This window comes from Doryrhamphus excisus, linkage group LG2 (assembly GCF_037039965.1).
Source record: "Doryrhamphus excisus strain RoL-2023G ecotype Guam linkage group LG2, RoL_Dexc_Guam_v1.1, whole genome shotgun sequence".
In the NCBI taxonomy this organism is placed as follows: Eukaryota; Metazoa; Chordata; class Actinopteri; order Syngnathiformes; family Syngnathidae; genus Doryrhamphus; species Doryrhamphus excisus.
Window position 1 is genome coordinate 10,640,121 of NC_136358.1, and position 21,953 is coordinate 10,662,073.

Below are 21,953 nucleotides of genomic sequence, written 5' to 3' on the forward strand. Positions count from 1 at the left end.
GCTGCGTTGAGTGTTTGAGCTGAATCATCGCTTCAACAACCTGTTGAATGTGGGGCTCGTCTAAGCTCCGCCCCAACCGGCCTGACCGAAGTAAAGAAGGAGCGCTCACCAGAGGCTCGTCGGCACGCGCTGCCGTCACATCAAGGCTGGGGACACGCGCAGGTAACGGTCACGTCGTGACGTCACTCAAAGTTGTCAGTTGATTAACTGATTTTTCTGTTCCACTTGGAAGTTCTTGAATAGTGTGTGTGCGTTTAAAGTCAAGGACAGTAAAAGATAAAATATTCTTTGAAAGTGAATAGACTACAGAATAGAAGTTATTGTCATGAATTATTAGCTCTTAATTATAAACTCTTGTCACCTCTTCTCTCTTTTTCAGATCATCACCAAGTTGACACTTGAATGTTGACAATTTATGAACCCTTGATGGTTTTATTCTGCTTTGTAGGCATGTCAACACTTATCCTTATCCTCATTCTCATCCCCACCGCCATGATGCTGGAGTATCGTTACCACAGCAACGATGATATTGAGCATTACTTCCACCAAATCAATGCCTCTAACCCCGACATCGCTCACCTGTACACCATTGGCCGCTCAGTCGCAGGTAAACAGACACACAAGGGTCAGATCTCAGGTGCCTGTCACCACGGCGACCATGACACCGACTGTGTGGTTTGTGTGATCGGATAATGTGACTGTAAACTCTAGATAATCTAATGCAGTACGTCCTAATCTGGTCAATCAACGCACACACACTGGAGACATGCCAGTTGGTGTCCTGGATTAACTCAGATTAGCTGTCTGTGAGTGTGTGTTTGCGTGTGTGTGACAAAAAGCATTAGGACAACATGGATGTGTAGAAAAGTGAAGAGTGTTTGTGTAACAGGTCAGCAGCTGTGGGTGTTGGTTTTGGGTTTGAGCCCCCGCCTTCACACTGTTGGCATCCCCGAGTTCAAATATGTGGCCAACATGCATGGAAATGAGGTGAGGCAACAGATACACACACACACACACTCACTCACTCAGGGACCCTCCCTGCTTACAGGAAGTGGGTGTAAAAGGAGATCAACAAAAGCCATTCACAGGCAAACATGCTCCGTGCACACTGCTCTATTCATTATGTGTGCATGTGCGCGTGCGTGTGTGCGTGTGTGTGTACGGCATGGCATGTGCATGGACCATTTGAACAGGTCCTCTGAAGTTTCCTTTGAACCGACACACTCCACTGACCCTGATTGCTGACTGTGTGTGTGCTTGTGTGTGTGTGCTTGTGTATGTGTATGTCCAGCCATGACTCATCTGTTAAAGAATACTTTCACGCTAGTGCTGTGTGGTTGCCATGGCAACCAGACACGCCGTGTGTTCATTAACATTGAAATGTTTCTTCTCCTGGCAAGATGGTGCTACTATTATCAGATCGCTTAGGCTATTTGTCCAGCCATGCCTGCATCTTCAATGGCAGGGCACATATAGACATTCACATTCTTATGGACTATTGAGAGTCTCCAATGAACCTAACTTGCATGTTTTAGAATAGAATAGAATATCTTTATTGTCATTGTTATGATACAACAAAAAAATATTGTCTTGCAGCTTCAAATCCAATTATTTAAAACACACACACACACATTAGCAGCAGGAATGTTGAGTTCCAAAGAGTAAAGTTGAATGTACTGTGTGCAGGTCATGTGACCCAGGTCAAACTGTAAACATTGACTTTTCACGCACGTACCTACACTATAAAAATGTTTACTGTTAAATTACAGTCCACTGCTGGCAGCTAGAATCGCCAGCTTCAAACTGTTATTTTACGGTGCGCCACTGTGATCGACAACAACAGTATATTACAGTATATTCAAGTATTACAGTACTGTGCTGTAGACAAGATAAACATTACAGTAATGTACTGTTATTTTACAGTTCTCAATTAACAACTTACTAATGTAAAATTACACTAACAATTTTCCTGTTAAATTACAGAGAATTTACAAAGAATATAAATCACACAAATGTTTATTTAAACAGCAGGGTCAACATGAATACTGCTACTGTAAAATACAATAAGAATAATCAAAGAAACTAAAAACCGTCAGATAAACAAACAAATAAATTCTTCAAAATGCATGCAAGAGACCTTACCAGACATGAAAACACAACAAAACTGTTTCCATACTATTCTTTTACATAGTGTCTTATCTTACCATATTGAACTTTACCTTGGCTCAAACAATTGGGCCGAATACCGAAGCAACTAATACACGGCAAATACAGTAATTGACTAACAAATTGTGTGAAAAATGCTTATGAATGCTTACTGTATCTAAATGTACTCCAATATATTCCCTGCTGTTTGCAACCATGTATTAGTAAGAACAGTAAGAACACACTTTTCCAAAACCATTGTGAAAATACACATCAGTAAGAACTGAATATGAATATGAAAATATTCATCAATTGCATAATTTCTGAAGAAAACTGTAGGTATGCTGGTGTTTTTCCAACTTAAAATAGTCCTGTGAGGTACACATATGTTCTATCAAAAAGCAGTTATATATACAGAACATCAATTTACTGCCATGTATGGAAATATACAGCATCTCAGTAAGAACTTGTATAACGTAAATATGCATCAATGGCAACATTTGGGGAAAAACAAGAGCTCTTAAAAGAGTTCTGTGACATAGGCTCTTGGTAAAGTGGTGAGGTAGGCCTGTTCTCTTACCTCAATAGAGTCATGCGAGGCTTGTGTTTTACCTCCTAAAGAGTTCTGCAAGGTATAGGTGCAAGTTTATCTTGGTTTGAGTAGGTGTGGACATTCCTGACTCAAAGCAAAGATTATTCAGTCAGGGAGAGATGATCATCACGTTCCCGGCCGTTGTTCATCTCACTGACTTGCAGTGTCGATGCTCTAAAACAACAGCAAACAAAATAATCAAAATAACTCAGATATGTACAATAACATGACATGCTTATAAAGCTGATCGTATCAGAGTCTTTTATGGTTTAATGTGACAATGTCAGAACTACATATGGAGTTAAGCGCATGAGACGAGAGAGCTCACTGACCTATATGAAGTCCTATTCAAAGTCCATGAGGTTCTTCAGTAATGTGGAGACATGTGTATTCACTGTGGCAGACTTCTTCTGGACCATCATACCAGTCTTCTTGGAGACACGCTTTCCTCAGGTGGTCTTCCATCCTGTCTCTGGATTGATACCAATGAAGCAACTGAAATCAGAATAGTCTATGATTAGAGACTGAAAGGAAAACTATATCTTGGAACTATTCTAACATGCAACATGCAAACTCCACACAAAGATGACATTACACGCCCCTCCAGAGTGATCATCCAGCATCCAATATTGACATTCTCTGTTCCACCTGAAACTTCACGTCATCAACATCATTTACTTTATGTACACATCTATAGTCTCAAAATAATGATCAATGTAACATATGAAAAAATGAAATGCTTACCAAGCAGTATCAGATGAGGGCTTGCAAGAGGAGTGAAGGTTGTTTCAATGTCAGCTACAGAGGCAGACACCCGAAAGGAACGAAGACAACCATATTATGGAAAATAATAATCAAAAAACAAACCACATTGGTGTCTGTAAGCAACTCAAAATGGGTGTAGATATGTACCTGAGAATGAAAAGAAAAGGCCATTTGCTTTTCTGATCAAATACTGTTAACAGTAACTGTTTACAGTGTATAGGCACCATCGCCTGACAAAGATGGAGACTAAAAAGTTTACCTTTGTGTCTGCTGTAATTGTGCGTGTGTGTGCTGCGAAATGAGACCGCATCAGTAGGTTGGTGCCTGATGGGGGACACCACTGCCCAACAATTCCTTGCACGCCACTGGGTAATGGTACCGGCAGGACAGAATGTTGTTGAGCTGCTGCTCCTCTTACTGAGGCCGCCCAGATTCCTCCTGACGACAAATGTCCCTGATGTTTGAACCAGATGACAGCAGGAAGAACAGCCACTGATGGCGGCTTCCTGTTTGGCTAGGTCAACAAGAGTGTTATGTCTTTAGCTTCATCTGCATTAGTCCATGTCAACACAAACCACTTCCAGTGTGTACTTCATGTTTCAGTCTTTGTGTGCAATGCCTACACAGCATGTGACTGTATTCACACAGGCACACGTACAGTAGCACCCACTGTGTGTGTGTTAGACGGTTTCCTTGGCAGCCAGCCGGATGGCCAGAGGGTGAGCTTGTCGTAACGTGCGTTGATACGTTTGTACTTTTCCCACCCTTCTCCTCTTCCTCCTGCTTTCAGCACATCGTCATCCATTCATTCTCTCCTCATAACATCACATCCTGTCCTGCCTCCTCCCTCGCTGTAGCACACTTGTCAGTGCTCCTCTCCTTTTAAACACTTAAAGGAAAGTGCGCTTTTTTTGGTATTTTCTCCATCATCCCCAGTCCTTATGTGAGGCATGAACACACCTGTGTTTCTCTTTTCTGTGTGTTCTAAAGATATAAAAACAGCTAACAAGAGGCAGCAAAGGATGCATGTATGGGACACATCTTTTTATTTGTTTTTCTGTCTTTTAGAATGCACAAATATGCGAAAGATGTATCTTGATGTCTCACATAATTGAGATGCTGTCCAGTAAGAACTATATGACGTGTGTTTGCGGTCCAGGTCCTAGGTCGAGAGCTGCTTCTACAGCTGGTGGATGAGCTGGTGCGTGGTTACCGTGGCAATGAGTCCTGGTCATTGCAGCTACTGAAGAGCACCCGCATCCACATCCTGCCCACCATGAATCCTGACGGCTTTGATGACTCTGACACTCACTGTCAGCTGAGCCAGGGCAGGTACATGCACGCACATAGTTCAGTGCCATGTCCTCTTGTTGTATGTTCTGCCCTCTGCTGCTCGTTGGACATTGCTGCAGCTCCCACAATAAAACTCCAGATGTCAAAACATCTGATTACACACATTTGTACACACACCAAGACACTAGTGTGTGTAATTATAATAAGGGGGTTTAATTGGGTGCAGTAATGGTCCAGGGCGTCGGGTCCGGACAGCAATACTGTTCAGGTGAGCGCAGTAGCAATGAGGGAAGTCCACATCCAGATTGATGGCTTGCTTTATTTAATTTTGATCACGTGACACATCATAGGTAGGTGGGTGCGCATGCGGGCGTATGTATGTGCGTGTGTGGTTTCTGTGTGGAAACAAGCACACAAACAATGCTAGTGAGCACAAACTTATGAGTCTATAAAGTGACTACAATGGAACCAAACATAAGCACAAAGCCCACCACAATATACATGAGTTAGCAATATGTGCACAATTGAACCGCAACACAGTAGCAATGCTAACGAGGCTAATTAACCAGGCAGTTAGCAACAAGCCTGGTGGTTGGTTGTAACGGCACAAAACACTATACAAAAGTGATATAGATCGGCGGCGTCGAACGTTAAAATAATTGACGTTTATAGACGCACACAGCTATTCATAGCATCAACCCCGAAACTAGCAGCGACCGTGACACATTCGCGTACCAGACCAGCGTAGTAATTCCGAGTCACGGCCGCACACGTGTCAACTTGAAATAAACCAAAACTGAACAGGTATAACAAGGAGTCTTTTGTACGGTAATGTATGGCAGTATTTGTTCACACATCTATGTGCGTGTGTGTGTGAGAGGCAGTTGCGTTGAAAAACCATATTCGGCTTGTTCGGCTGAGATAACGTCCTCACATCATGTGACTCTTGGTCAGGTTCAATCGTAACGGCATCGACCTGAACAGGAATTTCCCTGACGCCTTCGCTGCCCTGCGAGAGGGTCAGCCAGTGGATGTGTGGAGGAGAGAGGCGGAGGTGAGTGAAGATATATATCTTGTATATATCTTGTTAAATTGTCTTTTTACTCTACTTTATATACTTTTTTGTTTTTTAAACTTGACTAATGCACTGAAAAGAGAAGCTCTCCAATTTCGTTGTACATCTTAAGGCCATTAATAAAGGCCATTCCATTCCATCTCCCTACTACTGACGCATGCTAATGTGCACGTCCTTGCAGGTCCAAGCTGTAATTGGCTGGTTGAAGATGGAGACGTTTGTCCTCTCTGCAAACCTTCACGGCGGCGCTCTGGTTGCCAGCTACCCTTACGACAACAGCAATGGCGGTAAACGCACGTGGCCGCTCCTGGTGTCACATTGAGTTGAGATGTGTTCATACTGTGTACAGGCAGCGAGTTGGTGGGTCGGGCTAGCCTCACGCCTGACAATGATGTGTTTGTCCACCTGGCTAAGGTATACTCCCACAACCACGCCTCCATGCACCAGGGATGGAGCTGTGGCGAACCCGTGTCCTTTGCAGACGGCATCACCAATGGCTACCGGTGGTACCCTCTATCAGGTGAACACGTCACGATACCTCACGCAGTTAGCTTTGTGTTAGCCATGACTAACATGAAAGCCTTTCAGGAATTAGCCCTGTCCCCTGATGTTGAGCTGTTTCCCAGGTGGGATGCAGGACTACAACTACGTGTGGGCACAGTGTTTGGAACTGACTTTGGAAGTGTCGTGCTGCAAGTTCCCGCCAGCCAAACAACTTCCTGCTCTGTGGATGGACAACAGGAAGAGCCTGCTGGCTTTCATCCAGCAAGTCCACCTGGGTCAGTAGCGAGGCTCAGCTATCAGACACTAGAAAGCCCCGTTAAGCATCATGAAATATGCTTTTAGGGGTCAAAGGCCGTGTGTTTGATGGCTCAGGAGCGCCGGTGCAGAATGCTGTGGTGGAGGTGAAAGGTCGGAGCAACATGCGCCCCTTCCTGACGAACCAACATGGAGAATACTACCGACTGCTGCTGCCAGGAAACCACACCTTCAGGGTAACAGTGACCTCTAGTGGTGGACATGTGAACTATGTTTTCAAGGTCTCACCCTCTGCCTTTGCCAGGTGACGTATCCGGGTCACCACGTGTTGACGGAGACCCTTTACGTCCCTTATGGTCCGGACCACTACTCTGCTCTCAAACATGACTTTCTGCTGCGTCGCATCACCATGACAACTGGCAGCCCCTCCTCCCCGCCCACAAAATGGGTCCAAGTAGAGGCAGCGGGGCCCCCGGATACGCCTACGTGGACAAGGATGGTTACCAGGCTGGGGTTGGCTCTCGTGCTCAACTCCCTGATCAGTTGATACATGAAAGCAAAATGTGTTATGTAGACTTTCATGCACAAAAAATAACTTAAAAGACTCAGGATCTTTACAGGAAAGATGATTGCATTATTTACATTTCATATCTGAACCTTTTATTCCGAGACAGGCATTTGTAATTCATCACAACTCAGCAGGAATGACAACAGGAAGTAAAGATTCTGTAACTTCCTGTCACACAGAACCCCGACGTCCTGTCTCCACCAGCACATCCTCTCCTGACGCCAACTTCCTGTACAGCTGAGACAGTTTGTCAGGGGATGGCCTCTTGGACTCTGGGGTGCAGGGAATGTCAAAGTCTGATGATGCCTGAGACTCCGGCAGCTCCTCCGGCTCAGATGGGATGCCGCTGTGGAGGGGATTAGAGTCCTGGGTCTGGGAGGAATGATCGGACAATGAGGCGGACAGAGCCAGACTAAAGTTGTCATCCAGGTTCTCTTCCTGTTGGCTGAACGCTTCAGGTGTCTGCAATCCCGTCATCCTGGAGGGGGAGGAGCCTGGGACGGAGCCGGGCTGTGAATGGCTGTCGAGACTGCTCTGGCTGTCAAGTAGTGTCTCAACAGTGAAGAAGTCCTCCCACTTGGGGGGCCGTTCTAAGCCACGTTCTGCCTGAGTGCTCGCCTCCTCGTCACTCGACTCATCTTCATCATTGGACTCTGTGCAGTCCATATAGTTGTTTGTGTAATTGTGTGTACTGGGCGGCTGGTGTGACAGATGCAGTGAGTCCCCCTTAGAGGCAGAAGAAGCTGTGGCACGTGCACTAGGAGCTGTCAAATTGTAAACAGTGATTAACATGTGCGTGCTAACAAGAAACTAAAACACAGATGTACCGTTGTTGATGTGGCAGCTCAGTGCTGGCTTTTTCCTCACTGGCGCCGTATCCATCCCATCAAAGAGCCCATCATCACTGTCGGAATCTGATTGGACAAAGATACGAGTGTCGGGGACCACATTCACTCCAGTGAAAGACATGTTGTCCTGTGTTTGACTGACTGGTGGTTAAAGCCTCACCACGAGGTGGTGTCATGGCCACGCTGCGCTTGAGCACCCCTAGTGGTTTGTATGTCAAGGCCTCCTCTGACGGCTTCCTGCACATGAGCTGGAGCCTGTTGGAAGGCAACACACTGTCAACCTTGATGCTGAGTCAAAGTTTCTGATACATTCATTTATCAGTCGCAAGCCGCCACAAATAAACATGCACGAACACATATACTTGCAGTTAGCGCACCCTTTCTCACTTTCACATTAGAATGAGCTGTCTCCACATAATGGAGACTTCCTTGACAACCAGACATGAGCCTACATGATTATGACCATATAATAACCTTGGGCAGAAATATCACAGTTTGATGGTTATAATTACAGCTCTAAAATGTTCTAATTTGAAATATCTTTACTGAAAGGAGAAAAAAGAAAATAAAATGTAATTGTCAGTGCACTCTACCGTGGCTAGTCACAGCACAAATATTTTCTTAGTAAAATCACACAAAACCAAAATGCAAATAAATGCAATCAAGTGGCTCGAGAATTTCACAACAGTCTCACTTTACAGTGAGGTACACTAAAATACACTAGTTACTGAGGAACTAAGGAAGACAACGAGTAGAGTAGTTACTGAGGAACTAAGGAAAACGAGTAGTAACTGAGGAACCAAGGAAGACAATGAGTAGAGTAGTTACAAAGGAACTAAGGAAGACAATGAGTAGAGTAGTTACTGAGGAACCAAGGAAGACAATGAGTAGAGTAGTTACAGAGGAACTAAGGAAGACAATGAGTAGAGTAGTTACAGAGGAACTAAGGAAGACAATGAGTAGAGTAGTTACAGAGGAACTAAGGAAGACAATGAGTAGAGTAGTTACAGAGGAACTAAGGAAGACAATGAGTAGTTACTGAGGAACTAAGGAAGACTGAGTAGCTACAGAGGAACTAAGGAAGACAACAAATAGTTACTGAGGAACTAAGTAAGACAATGAGTAGAGTAGTTACTGAGGAACCAAGGAAGACAATGAGTAGAGTAGTTACAGAGGAACTAAGGAAGACAATGAGTAGAGTAGTTACAGAGGAACTAAGGAAGACAATGAGTAGAGTAGTTACAGAGGAACTAAGGAAGACAATGAGTAGTTACTGAGGAACTAAGGAAGACTGAGTAGCTACAGAGGAACTAAGGAAGACAACAAATAGTTACTGAGGAACTAAGTAAGACAATGAGTAGAGTAGTTACTGAGGAACTAAGGAAGACTAAGTAGTTAATAAGGAAGACAATGAGTACAGTAGTTACTGAGGAACTAAGGAAGACAACGAGTAGTAACTGACAAACTAAGGAAGACCTAATGAGTAGAGTCGGTACTGGGTGACCAAAGCACACAATGAGTAGAGTAGTTACTGAGGAACTTAGGAAGAACTAATGAGTAGAATAGTTATTGAGGGACTATGGAAACCTAATGATTAGAGTAGAGAGTAGTTACTGAGGGACTGAGGAAGACCTAAGGAGCAGAGTAATTACTGAGGAACTAAAGAAGAACTAATGAGGAACTAATAAGTAGTAGTTAGGGTTAGGTAAGTTTGTTCCTCATTAAACTGTAATTTTGTGCACCTGATTGTAAAGTGTTACTGGCCATAACATAAATGACGTAAATAATATAAATTATGTAAAAAAACTCAAAATGTTATGTTATTTCAAAGTGGCAGGACAGACTTTTCCACAAGGTCATGTGATTGTTAGCAACTGTGACGTTGCCAAGTGGTTGTTGCTTGTTGTTAGTGGAGATTAAATGCTTATTTATGTTAATATGTCCACCCACAACAGCGACATAGGCACGGCTGTACTGCTGCCGCTCAATGCTAATACGAAAGCACACACCTGTGGTTTGAAAATATCAAAACCAACTTCAAATGTGAGGGATAACACAGATTGTGACAAAGTATTTCAGGTAATGGCTCCGCTGGACCTCCGCTATCTCATATTGTAAAAATAGTATGATTCGCAATCTTAGTAGTTTTGAAACTGTGACTTTTTCATAGCATGGTATACCTTTAAACTGTTAACCAGTCCATGCCCATTGACAACCCAGTGGAAACAGCAATCATCAAACATGACGCCGCATAACAGGTATGTTAACACAAAACAATGGATACCATTGGGTAACAATTCATAAGCAATAACACAAACCAGTAACTTTAACTGTTACTTATTTACTAAGTGCCCGCAAGGCATGCTGGGTGCTCCTGCGGGAACTACAATACACTTTCTATTGGTTAAAAAGCTTTAGAAACATGGCACAAAAGGTTTGCCTGTCCGCACAAAAGGTTCATGACAATTGGATGATGATGTAATGCCCCCCCAATGAAACAGCAGGGTGTGGGAGACATGTAGCATTTAGTATGTTCACTCCTGACAGCCACTTACATCTGTGTGACCTCACTGAGCGTGCGTCCCAGCGGGATTACATTGGGATAGACGTGCACAGGCTTGAGGTGGGACAGGAAGTCTTTGATCTGAAAGATGGAGCACAGTGGTTCCAAAGATGTGACATTTGTGTGAAGGAACCCACATCAAGAAGTAAACACACCTCGCAGTAGGACGAGTGGAAGCTGAAACAGGCTCGGAAGGAACTGCTTCCTGATCTGGAATCAAGCAGCAGCTGATGATCTAAGCTAGATAGAAATGAGACAGTCCGCCTTACTTGATGATGACGTTTGTCTTCTGGGTCCTCTCTCCAAACCACATAGTGGACGGTTTGATGCTCATCACGTGAAGACGTGTCCCATCCGGGGATGTGCTGCCGCACGGTGTCCGGTTGCCATGGAGATACATCTCATCCTGCACAAACGCACACGACACCTCCATGAAGACACTGAGGAGATGACCACTGTATGAGGTAGGGGGTTGTGACCTTGAGGGGTCGACAGGCGTGAATCTGCGTCCTGCGGTCGGTGGTCATGTAGCTTAGGATCTCTGGCATCCTCCGAAACATCCGCAGGTTGTTGACGTGCACCTGAGGGGGTCGTGAGGCAGGGCACTGACAAGATGGCACATGTACAGGCTGTGTGTGTGTGCTTACCCGTGTGTTGAACTCCTCTCCCAACTTGGTGAATAAGTACTCGTAGCCGTAGGCCGCCTTGCAGTTCAACCACACCACGTGATGGCAGCTCTGAGCGATCCAGTCGCCCACCAGACGCACAATGGCGTTCAGACACGCCTCCTGAGAGAAAAAATAGCCTTCCAATTCTTCCGTCATTTGGCTTAAACGTTTTCCAGATTTTCCCAAGGGTCACAACAGCAAAAATGTTGGATTCAATTTGTCATCGGATTTATTTTCCAAGGCCAGCGTTACTTTCCTTTGTGTTTGGTTGTACATTTTGTGGGAGTTTGGTGTGCTTGGTAAATAAAGTAGTGTATAACTGAAATGTCCAAGACAAATATTTTACAGCTCAAATAGTGATGAAAGGTGGACACCCTGGGAACTGCAAAAAAAAAATCAGGTGTGTGTCAAATAGTACAAAAATAAAGCCCTTAAAAACACAAACAAAACTATCCTCTCAAAGTTCATTTTTTAAATAATGGCCTATTTTCCAGTGGCCCTGAAAATGTCTAAGAGCCTTGGTCAATATCACTCATTATAAATACATTGAAAAATGTACAAATGTGAACACAGTTCCTATAACGTCTGTGTGCTGAACACTATGTGACTGTAAAAACAAAAACACTCCAGTCACTTCCAGTGCTATGCAGATGACACACAACTGTACTTGTCAATGAAAGCTAACCAAACTAGTCAGCTGGCTAAACTCCAGGCGTGTCTCAACGGCATAAAGACCCCAAACTTTTCACGGTAAAACTCAAGTAAAAGTCATATAAAAAAATCATATTTCCTGTTTACAACAATATGCACAATGGAATCCTATAACAAAAATAATAAATTTAACTTTCGTTCAATAAATAAAACTATTGTGTAAAAAACATGTGAATCAAAATATCAACATAAAATAAATAAATACAAAACTGCAGCTGGGTGTGTTCCTGCAAGAGCACTTTATCTTTCCCTCTTGCTTTCCATCACCAGCCCTACTTGGTGTCATCATCCATCAGGGCCTTTAGAATGAGCTTTATTATACACAAACAAGGAATATGACTTCAGTTAAATTACTTTGTTTACTTCACAAATACATTTTGTCCTCTGCTATAGAACCATCTCTCCAGGCTGATATATTTCAGATATATTCCTCTATATTCCTTGGACTAAGACTAAGGCTTCTGGCTTCTCTCTACTCTAGAGATCTCTCTACTCTATTTTGATACATTTCAATGGGAAAAATACCTTGGTCTCGGAACGAATTGTGTTTCTGAAGCAAGGTTTGACAGTATTTCTGTGCTGCATTCATTGTGAACATACCCGAGAAGGAATCTGGTAGAAGCGAGGGTCAAAGAAGGTGGAGTCCACATACACACTCTGAATATCCTTCACGCTGTGCAGTAAAGATTTTTGGAAAGAGTCACATGACTGCTGCATGTTGCTCCACTAATACACACGTGAGGAGAAGGGTTGGGACCTACCTGCTTCCTGAGTGCAGATGTTCCATCCGTGACACGTCTCCGACCCCCAACCTGAAGTCTCCTGTGTACAACACGTTCCCTCTGCAACCTTCAAACAAGAACCTGCGTACACATTGCCATCATCTACGATTTCACATCACCTTGACCACGAGCTGCAATGAGCCAAACTTACATAACCGAGCCTGGACAGTGACCAGCAGGAAGGAGTGTGACAATAATCTCTTCCCTCTGCAAACACGCATTTAACACACACACACACACATTCATTCATTCTTCATCAAACACATGACAGAGAGCTCAGTGTCAGCTGTCACCTCTCCCGAAGCCTCATCCACCAGAGAAATCTGAGTTGGGCTGTCCAGTTCTAAGGCAACCTGAAAGCAAGCAGCATCCATTCAGACTAAAATGATCATCATCCTATTTGAGACACGTGTGAAGGACAACTCACAATGAAGTCTTCCCAGAAATGATACCTGGGGCTGCTCAACAGCAGCTCTTTCGTCACAAATGAGCAGTAAAGTTTAACTTTGCGGCTGCAAAGTAACACAAAATCAAGATATAACCACACACTTTGAAGTATAAGCTAACAATGTTGGCTTAACTACAAATGTAATGTAACATAATTAGTGTTTTATTTACACACTAGTGTAATAACTCTTACATAGAGTAGCAATGTTACAAAATTTGTAAAATATAATTTTATCTGCTAAAGCACGACTTGAATTTTGATACCTGCATTTAGATATTAAAGTATACTAATATTCCATATACATTTTATCGTGTTCCACAGCTCCATTCCATAAGTTTGAAAAAGTTGTAATTAATTTTCCAAGCACTAATTTGACTTGGTGTGGTCAAGATGAAGACGTAAACAAAAAATACAACCGATGTCATATGAAAGAATGCATTTTAAGGACGTCGTCAAGGACTCTCCTATAAAGCGCAAACGCTCAGTGTTAGATTTTTTAATCGCCAAAATACGGGTTTTGTAACATTGCTACAATTCTTGCATTGTGTATTATTGTGACTCAATTGGCGTCACCTAGACTGCAGCCTTCTCTTCAGCTTTGGTGCTTTAATTCCTCGCATGTGATCTAGCCAGAAGCATAAATTAGTTTTGTTGATAGGAGGCTCGATGCTTAAAGTAGCAGCAGCGTGAAACTAGCATGCTAGCAGACTAGCTCACCTTTGTGACAATGAGACAGGAAGTACGCACGCGCTTGTAAGTTCTCGTGGTCGAAGCGGTCTAAAGAAATGGTTGGATATTCTTTCATTCGTCCTGCAAATGAGCTCATATTTAAACACGTCTTTTAATAGAGAACCAGCAAGTTGTTTATGTTGACAATTTATTATTTGTCTGTCCCGCCCATCGAAAGTATTCTTCTTCTCTGGTATTTTTCTAAATGACTTCCGCCCTCTAGTGTACATTTGTTGGCGGTGTTTGAATTCGAGGGCTGTGCTTGAATTCAGGGTCTGCATCCTACTAGGCCAGTAGCCTACCCGGTCTATGAAGGCCAGATGTTCGGAGGCTCCTGCTCCAGCGCGAATCAGCCCGGTGAATTCAGACGGAATTGTGAATTGTGTCACGTGGTCTAATGTTTACCCTGACAGAATATCTGCCTTCAATCGCGATATTCCCTCTCATGTGAACAGAAACACACCTTTCCTTTGTTTTGTGGCGAGAAATTTGAGTGTTGCTCATGGGTATGAATACTTTTGCCATCCACTGTAGCAGCGGTATTTATATATTTCAACAAAAACATTTTAAAATAAGAGCAGTTAAATATAAATACTCATGTATTGAATAAGTAAAATGTGACATTTAGTGACGGGCAAAACACGAGTGAGCGTAAAGTTTAATGTCTTATAATAGAATAGAATAATAGAATTTGATCCATCCGCCACTCCGTGCCTCCTCCACGTTACAATACATTCAACTGGGATTTCAATGAACGGTTGATGTTAAATTGTGATGATTGCTGGATTGGTTTGATCGTAAAGCGTCGCTCCAAGTTTCAAACAAGTCACTTCCAAATCAGTGGAGACACGGTCGGCTCAATAAGAAATGCATTCCCTTTAAGGGCTCAAAGCGCCTCCCCTTTATGTTATCATCGACCCTGTCTCTTGGTGTCTCCAAACTTTGTTTCCAGCACAGTAAACGTACGGTTTCCAAGGTAAGTGTTCGGTTCACTTGGGACACTTACATTGCAGAAACAAGTCTATGTTTCCTTCGAAATGTTGTCACTCATGTCGGTAAGTCAGTTCTTGTTGTCAGCTTCGCTCCGTTAGCCTGGCAAAGCCCAGGTTAGCATGTGAAGCTAGCAGCTGTTTTTGTGTTTGCTTTGCGCTCAGTTTTAATTTAGTTTGCGTTTGCTTGGTTAGCTCGAGACATGCAGTGCCCAGCTAAATATTTGTCTTTTCTTGGTTTGGCCGTTGAGATAGTCATGTGTCAATGCTCCTGAGAGAGTATCGATATTGCTGCTTGGTACATCGCAACATAGAACAGCAATATCCAACGCTGGAAGAAAGCACGCCCCCTACTGGATGTGGACTTTACAGGCATGGCATTAAGCTGTGATTGGACACTTCAGATTTTCCGGTATCAATCGTCAGAGATAACTATGATCATCAAAGGGTCTGCATCTAAACTGTCATGTCAGTTTGGCGCTGGTCTCCTCGGAAACCGTGATAAACAAAAACAGGTCTTTTTCTTCCACTCTATCCTTAATTGCATCGTGAATGTAGTTGTGTATGAAGCCCCTGTATTAAAGACTGGGAATGTTTTGTAGCAACACCTCACATGCAAACCAAGTGTGGTGGTTCTTAGCTTTGTCCAAAAGAAACCTTGTACATCACAAGTCTGACGAGGAATGTGGCTTTAGGCCGATTAGATGCTGTTTTCATAATGAGGCTGTTGTTATGCGCCCTCAAAGCACTGGCAGGCTTTGCTTTCATTCCTGCTGCCTTGTGACCCACAAAGACTCTCGAGAATAGTGTGTGTAGTGTGTAGAGAACAGTGTGTAATAAGTGTGTATGTGTGTGTGCATGTATGCATTTAGCTGTTGGAGCTGTGTAGGTTAGATTTGCATCAGAGGCCAGATTTGCTTCCTGTTTGCAGCCTCACGGTAGTTGTGGTTGTGAAGAAAGGGGAAGCGAAGTAGTCAAATCACTTTTCTAACTGTCGTCTCACATTCTTCTTTTTCACATGTAAAGACGTGTATAAATAGGGGTGTCACAAGATCTCATGAGATTAAAACATAAGAGTTCTTGTTCATAAAAAAATGTCTCATGGACACTAGGCCTCGGAATGAATTCCTCACATGAGAAATGAAAACAAACTAGATAATTTTGCTGGCGAGTTTTCTTCATCACTCGCCCCCAAACAGGCCGGAAGATTTTGTTGTGTAGAAGTTGTGTATGTATGTTCCATAGAACAAAGGCATGAACGAAGTGAGCCCTTTTGTCATTCATTCAGTCTCTTTGTCTCGGTGGGTGGAGGCAGAGCCCATAGCATACATGCAGAAGAGAAGAGCATCATGTAGTGGAAATTTAATCAGTAGATTGCAATATATTGACATATCTTTCATGGTCCATTTCTTAAAAATAAGGGTAACCTCATCTCGCTTGTGTACACAAATCTTGTGTATGATGTCGTCTTATGTAAACTCTGTGACTGTGGGTTCCTCTCAGAACGAACAACATCAAGAAGCAATTGAAGAAAGTCAATTTGTATTTCTAAACATATGTTTTGATTGTCATGTTTTTTTTTCCCTTCTCCTGACCCACCACTGCCACAAATGGATTGCAGTCAACACATGATATACTAAATGGCCAACACCCCACTCCCATCAGACCCCTGACGCTGTGCATGGAGACCATGCGGGGCGATCGGTAGCAGGCTAGCATGCAATACAGTGTCTCCTCCAGAAGGCGGCGCTGCTGAGCGTGTGTGCACACACCATGGATGAGTTCAGTAGCAGAACGTACGGCACCAGCGGCCTGGACAACAGACCTCTGTTTGGGGAGACGTCGGCACGTGTAAGATGCTCATTTGACGACACACATTCTCAACAAGGGTCACCATGCTCAGTGTTGCCACGTAAACGCAGACTTAACCTGATGTTTCCTACAAATCTCTGATGTAAAACCATGATCATGTGTCTTTTCTCTCAGGATCGCATCATCAACCTAGCAGTGGGAGGATTTACCTCACTCATTGTGTTGGTAAGTACACATCACTGTGGATGTGTGGATATACAAAAAGTAAAGTACGTTACAATTGATGAATACAAATACTGATCCCTCCTGCTACATAATAATATTGATATATATTCAGACCAAGCGTATTAATGTGTTTATGAAAGAGGGAAAACGGGTAGCGCCAAAGATGGCGGGCCATACGGTGAATAGCTGTGTGACTGAGATGTAATTAAAGCAGTATTTACCTTGCAGGTGACGGTGATCAGCTCATTTGTTTTCCCATCGTTGCCTCCACGACCACTAAACATCTTTTTTGCTGTTTGCATCCTGCTCGCCTGCGGCTCCACCATAGTGCTGGTACACACACACACGCTCACACACATACCATCAGGCTGTGAAGACACAGCTCTGGTCTTTTCTTCTTAGATCTTCTGGTATCGCCAAGGCGACCTGGAGCCCAAATTCCGCAATCTGATCTACTACAAGCTGGCGTCCATCATGTTGCTGTGTCTGTGTGCCAACCTCTACTTCCATGACGTCAGGTGAGGACCAGCGATGCCGTCGCCAACACCTCCTGGCCACGGGCACGCTCACGCGGACGGATTGTGATGAATCCTCCCCACGAACTGAAAAGGACGTGCATGTGTTTACACACCACCACTGATGGACCATGTAGTCAGTTGTTATGACGACGAGTCTGTCACACAACAGTCATTCATGAGAGAATATCATTTTCCACAGCAACTTGTATACTTGCACCTTGCTGCATCACACCCCCCCAATGGAACAAAGCACTTCTCCAAGGAAACCATGAACATGATGCAGGAAGTGGATTTGTTGCGTAAAGTTTAGCTGTACATTTTAAGTTTACATTCATGTGGAAAAACATTCCCCCCCCACACACCACCACGCTCACTACGACGTTAGGATTGTCAAAGCCATTTTTTTCTTTTTTATTTAATATTTTACAGAATAAATACATGGAACTGAGTCAGCATTGCTCCTTGTGTTTGTTTGGCACAGTCGACGTAATTCCAAACACGTCCAAGGGTACACATGGATGCGTCTCCACAATGTTGGAGATTTTTAAAAAGCACCTTCACGGCAAGACAGATGTGATGCTCCTCGTGTCCGTCCTAATCGGAACTTTCCTGGTTCTCCAAGATGGGATCTGAGGGCAAAGTTGTCTTTAGTTGAGTATCGCTTGTCAATCACACATCATGCATGTGTCACCTGTCAGCGTGCTGCTGATCTTGGGAGGAGACACAATCAGGACGGTGCCTCCAGTTGGCATCCCAGGATGTACCACTGAGGAGGCAGCCAGCTCCTGATACACACAGATGTGACGTTGACATGTGACACAGCTCATCAAATAACGTTTTATATTCGCACCTTGGCAGTAAAGTCCTCCGTCGTTGGCCCCTCACTTCCCCTCACCGCCTTTACAGACCCTTCCAGAAGACAGGAAGCCTCCTGAATCCGCTCCTCAGTCTCCACGACCAGCTCTGTTTGGCTGAGAGGATCTGAGGGGGCTGAGTCAGAGGTAACTGTCTGGATGATGACGCCGTCGCCGGAGCAGAGGCCGTCGGTCTGAACAAACGATGTGAAACATTAGAATGCCATCAAACACGAACATCCGCAAGCAGCATGGAGACGGACCGCCAGGCTGTGGAGGATGATGTGCTCATGGGATGTTGAGGAGGAGCTGGTCGTCAAGGTAACGGTGCCGCTATTGGCTAAGCTGAGGGGCAGGCTTTGATTGGACGTGGTCTGCAGGAAGTACGTACCCGGTGTGCTGGTGGGCTGCAGCTGGAAAGACTGACAGGCACCCTCACCATCATCATCATCATCATCATCAATAGCACACCCTCGCTTACCGGCAGGATCTCAAAGGCCTGCAGAGCCCCACCACTCAGTGTGATGGCGTCGCCATCGCCGCTGGCTGTTGTAGAGTCTGAGGAGCAGAAATAAGCGACTTAGGTCAACGCTCAAATGGGGTTGCGGGGGACAGAGCAAACAAGACAAGGTTCACCCAGGTGTGTGATCTGGAGTGGAATCTGCATGGGAATCTGCAGGGCCGCCACAGAACCAGGGGTGGGGCCAGCGCCGCTCTCCTCCAGTCGGCTTAGGCGAATCTGGAGGGAGGGGCTGCACGAGCCGCTCCCTGCCTGCGAGGACGCCATGACCTCGTGGAGGGCCTTGAGTAAGACTGCATGCACGCACACACACACAATGTCAGCACTGATGAGGAGAAACATCAATAGTGTTCTTGCGCCTACCACTGAAGGGGATCTTCTTGTGATTGGCTACTTGTCTCTTGATGCTCCACCATTTGGATCGCAGCCACTGAGGTGAGCGCACACTGCTCCACCCCCCGGCAAGCTCCTCCCACTTGATGTCATTCTCATCTTCCACTTCTAGCTCCAAAATCCTGACACACACACACACAAACGGTTTAGTGTGTGTGTATGCGGGTGTGTGTGTGTACTCCTCACCTTCGTGTGAGGTTGAGGTCGTCATCTTTGGTCCACTCAGTGCCGCCACTGTGCTTCCAGTTGAGGTAGTTAAGCCATTTGGAGCGACACTGTTTCTCCGAGCGTGTGCCCACCTGATTGGCCACCGACGCCCAAGAAACGCCCCTCGTGACCGCAGAGCCCGGAGACACGCCCGCCATGTCGTACACCACCTCAGCCAGACGGCGTTCCTCCTCCTCGCTCCACTTCCCTGAGCACAGCCACGGAGGAGGAATGAATCAACTAAACCACTGCTTACACAGCAGATTGAGAAAAATAAGTTTGCTTCAGTTCTGTTTTGAGGCAAATGACTAGCTAAAGCTAAATAACAACCAATAGATTGCAAGCATTTCAGGATGACAGAGTCATACCTGTGTTGCATGTGTCCTTCATCAGGCGGCATCGATCCTTGACTGAGGAGGCGCTGCGACCGAGCACGGCGCCAATGGCTGCCCAGTCATTGCCATGGCAATCCCTTAGCCTGAACAACAACAGTCATGTTGACCATTGGCTTATGCCAAACGCAGAGGTGGAGGAGAAAGGCACTCACGCTTTTAACTTCTCAATCTCTCCTGGGGTGTACCTGATGACACATGCACACGCCTCTTGTTAGTGCACACCTTCATTGCCGTCATCCCGCCCTCCTCTTCCTCACTCACTTGCCAACATGGTTGCGGTTGTCGTACATTCGCAGAACTCTGCGGTAGACAGCGAAGAGCGGCCTGTTGAGGCCAAGCGCCACCGAGCGATAGAAGTCTTTCCGCTCTTCTTTGGACATCTCAAAGATGATCTCGGCCGGGTCCTCGATGCCTCGAGCCTGATGCGAGCACACACACACTCAGACAGGTTCGATTCTGGGATGCCGTGCATGAAATGATCACACCCACCTTAACGTACTGATCAATGTTGCTCATGAGCACATCGATCTCCTCTTTGGACCACATCCCTTGTTTCCACTTGTGACCTGATGGCAAAGCAAAGACACTCGCTCATCTCATCAGCGCGCGTACGTCAAGGTGCCATCCTGACCTTTGTTGGCCAGTGTGTCTTTGTCTTCTTTGGTGGTGAACCAAGCCTGACTGACGGCCGACACCTCTGCCTTCTCATTGGCCGACACAGTGATGTCATCCTCACGCAGGCCCTGCACACACGCACATGTGAGTGCACTGTAAGTGAAGTCACCAGAGGTGGAACTTACCTGAATGTGAGTCACGCCTTCCTGAGAAAGGTCGTCCACCGGCGTGGTTGTCATGGTGACCTCCAATCGCTTGTTGTCATCCGCCACTGAGGATGTGGAAAGGCAGCATGGACTTAGCAGCCACATGCATCATGTCAGAATAAATAACGTTCACTCACTAGGTAGCGTGACGACAGAAAAGGACAAGTCAGAGTCCTCCAGGGCGACACACACTTTTTTGGCAAGTGGCTCACAGTCGTCATCTAAACACACGCACACACACACACAATGTGGTCATCAGACATAAAAGGTGAGTGTGAGGAGGTGACGCACCGTCGGGGGGGCAATGCAGTACTACTTCATTGTCACTAGCCTGCGTCAGCATGACCGACTTGGCTGGTTCCAGCATGTCACCATCTTGCTTCTCGGCGGCGGCGGCGCTCATCACACGCCTGCAAGTACAAGTCACATGACTCGAGTGATGTGTGTGAAAGAAATACTTTGTCATCCAAGTCTTTAAAAAAGAAACTACTACTTTTTATTATCATTACTATTACATTCATCCACAAAGCAATTCACTTCAAAATTCATAGAAACCACATGACAAAATACTAAAAATGCTTTTTCCCACGTTGAACACGTTTCTTCACAATAGTTTAACAACCTGTGCTCCAAAGTCAACAGGCGTGTGTTGCCATTGGTGTTGTTTGTAAGCGCATTCATTACTCTAGTCAAACTGCCTACTGATGCCCTCTTCTGTTCACGCCTGGAACACTCCATTCAGTGGTCAAATACAACCAATGTTTAGTTTTTACCTCCATCACAAATTACCAAGTGTCTTTCCCATCCCTTTGCAGAAACATCATAATCGTTCCTTTAAAATGTTTTGTATGGGACACAAAGTTTGTTGTTCAGCAGACTGAAAAGACGAAAAATATAGGCGCCATTTTAGTCGCCAAGGATAAGCTAATGGGGTGTCGCGGCTGTGTTGCATGTATTTTCTAACATGTCGATATTCTGCGGGTGGCTGAGTGACCCGGGGCTTCACGTGGTGTCACCGAAAATACATAAAGTGCTTTTTACCGCCGAATTGGTTACTTACTTCCTGTTTTTGGTCCGGGGACTTGCAGGTACCAGGATGCAGCAAAATACCAGGATGAAGGACGGCCAGGCGGTCTGCGGGCCAGCCGGTTGCCAGATAATTAACGTATCCTCCATTCAGACCGATATATTGACTAAACTGAGTAAAGATAAATGCACATTTCAAATCACGTTTAGAATATTACATAAATACATTCGAGGTATTATGTCATCC

General features: G+C 44.8%; 4 protein-coding genes across 11 annotated transcripts; 2 read left to right on the forward strand and 2 right to left on the reverse strand.

The window, feature by feature from the left end:
- The first annotated feature begins 2 nt into the window (after positions 1 to 2).
- Positions 3 to 8,598, forward strand: cpm (carboxypeptidase M). Of its 2 annotated transcripts, none has more exons than XM_058065812.2 (10): positions 3 to 162; positions 449 to 607; positions 890 to 987; positions 4,662 to 4,834; positions 5,750 to 5,849; positions 6,052 to 6,157; positions 6,220 to 6,390; positions 6,497 to 6,649; positions 6,717 to 6,865; positions 6,934 to 8,598. In XM_058065812.2, the coding sequence occupies exons 1-10, from the start codon at positions 48 to 50 to the stop codon at positions 7,174 to 7,176; spliced, it is 1,467 nt and encodes a 488-aa protein (XP_057921795.2). In that variant the 5' UTR covers positions 3 to 47; the 3' UTR covers positions 7,177 to 8,598. The 2 variants fall into 2 exon arrangements, with proteins under 2 accessions (XP_057921795.2, XP_057921796.2); XM_058065813.2 differs by having other exon boundaries at positions 18 to 162; positions 380 to 607.
- dclre1c (DNA cross-link repair 1C, PSO2 homolog (S. cerevisiae)) lies at positions 7,267 to 14,255 on the reverse strand. Of its 5 annotated transcripts, none has more exons than XM_058065782.2 (15): positions 13,935 to 14,147; positions 13,791 to 13,842; positions 13,197 to 13,281; positions 13,063 to 13,122; positions 12,921 to 12,976; positions 12,749 to 12,850; positions 12,588 to 12,660; positions 11,256 to 11,396; positions 11,088 to 11,189; positions 10,878 to 11,014; positions 10,764 to 10,818; positions 10,601 to 10,689; positions 8,188 to 8,300; positions 8,025 to 8,111; positions 7,267 to 7,961 (listed from the first exon to the last, which is right to left on the reverse strand). In XM_058065782.2, the coding sequence occupies exons 1-15, from the start codon at positions 14,041 to 14,043 to the stop codon at positions 7,369 to 7,371; spliced, it is 1,854 nt and encodes a 617-aa protein (XP_057921765.2). In that variant the 5' UTR covers positions 14,044 to 14,147; the 3' UTR covers positions 7,267 to 7,368. The 5 variants fall into 5 exon arrangements, with proteins under 5 accessions (XP_057921765.2, XP_057921766.2, XP_078653634.1 ...); XM_058065783.2 differs by having other exon boundaries at positions 8,206 to 8,300; positions 13,935 to 14,146; XM_078797508.1 differs by lacking the exon at positions 13,791 to 13,842 and having other exon boundaries at positions 8,206 to 8,300; positions 13,935 to 14,255.
- A 529-nt stretch (positions 14,256 to 14,784) lies between these two features.
- On the forward strand, positions 14,785 to 17,938 carry tmem243b (transmembrane protein 243, mitochondrial b). Of its 2 annotated transcripts, none has more exons than XM_058065868.2 (5): positions 14,785 to 14,922; positions 16,557 to 16,786; positions 16,922 to 16,972; positions 17,201 to 17,305; positions 17,375 to 17,938. In XM_058065868.2, exons 2-5 carry the CDS (start codon positions 16,709 to 16,711, stop codon positions 17,492 to 17,494), a joined length of 354 nt encoding a protein of 117 aa, XP_057921851.1. In that variant the 5' UTR covers positions 14,785 to 14,922; positions 16,557 to 16,708; the 3' UTR covers positions 17,495 to 17,938. The 2 variants fall into 2 exon arrangements, with proteins under 2 accessions (XP_057921851.1, XP_057921852.1); XM_058065869.2 differs by having other exon boundaries at positions 14,836 to 14,922; positions 16,601 to 16,786.
- On the reverse strand, positions 17,885 to 21,872 carry dmtf1 (cyclin D binding myb-like transcription factor 1). Of its 2 annotated transcripts, none has more exons than XM_058065780.2 (17): positions 21,741 to 21,872; positions 20,972 to 21,090; positions 20,818 to 20,901; positions 20,660 to 20,745; positions 20,491 to 20,602; positions 20,349 to 20,425; positions 20,121 to 20,278; positions 20,012 to 20,044; positions 19,833 to 19,942; positions 19,444 to 19,672; positions 19,228 to 19,379; positions 18,981 to 19,157; positions 18,826 to 18,902; positions 18,608 to 18,766; positions 18,341 to 18,538; positions 18,182 to 18,275; positions 17,885 to 18,119 (listed from the first exon to the last, which is right to left on the reverse strand). In XM_058065780.2, the coding sequence occupies exons 1-17, from the start codon at positions 21,854 to 21,856 to the stop codon at positions 18,085 to 18,087; spliced, it is 2,016 nt and encodes a 671-aa protein (XP_057921763.2). In that variant the 5' UTR covers positions 21,857 to 21,872; the 3' UTR covers positions 17,885 to 18,084. The 2 variants fall into 2 exon arrangements, with proteins under 2 accessions (XP_057921763.2, XP_057921764.2); XM_058065781.2 differs by lacking the exon at positions 21,741 to 21,872 and adding an exon at positions 21,454 to 21,661.
- Between the last annotated feature and the right edge of the window lie 81 nt (positions 21,873 to 21,953).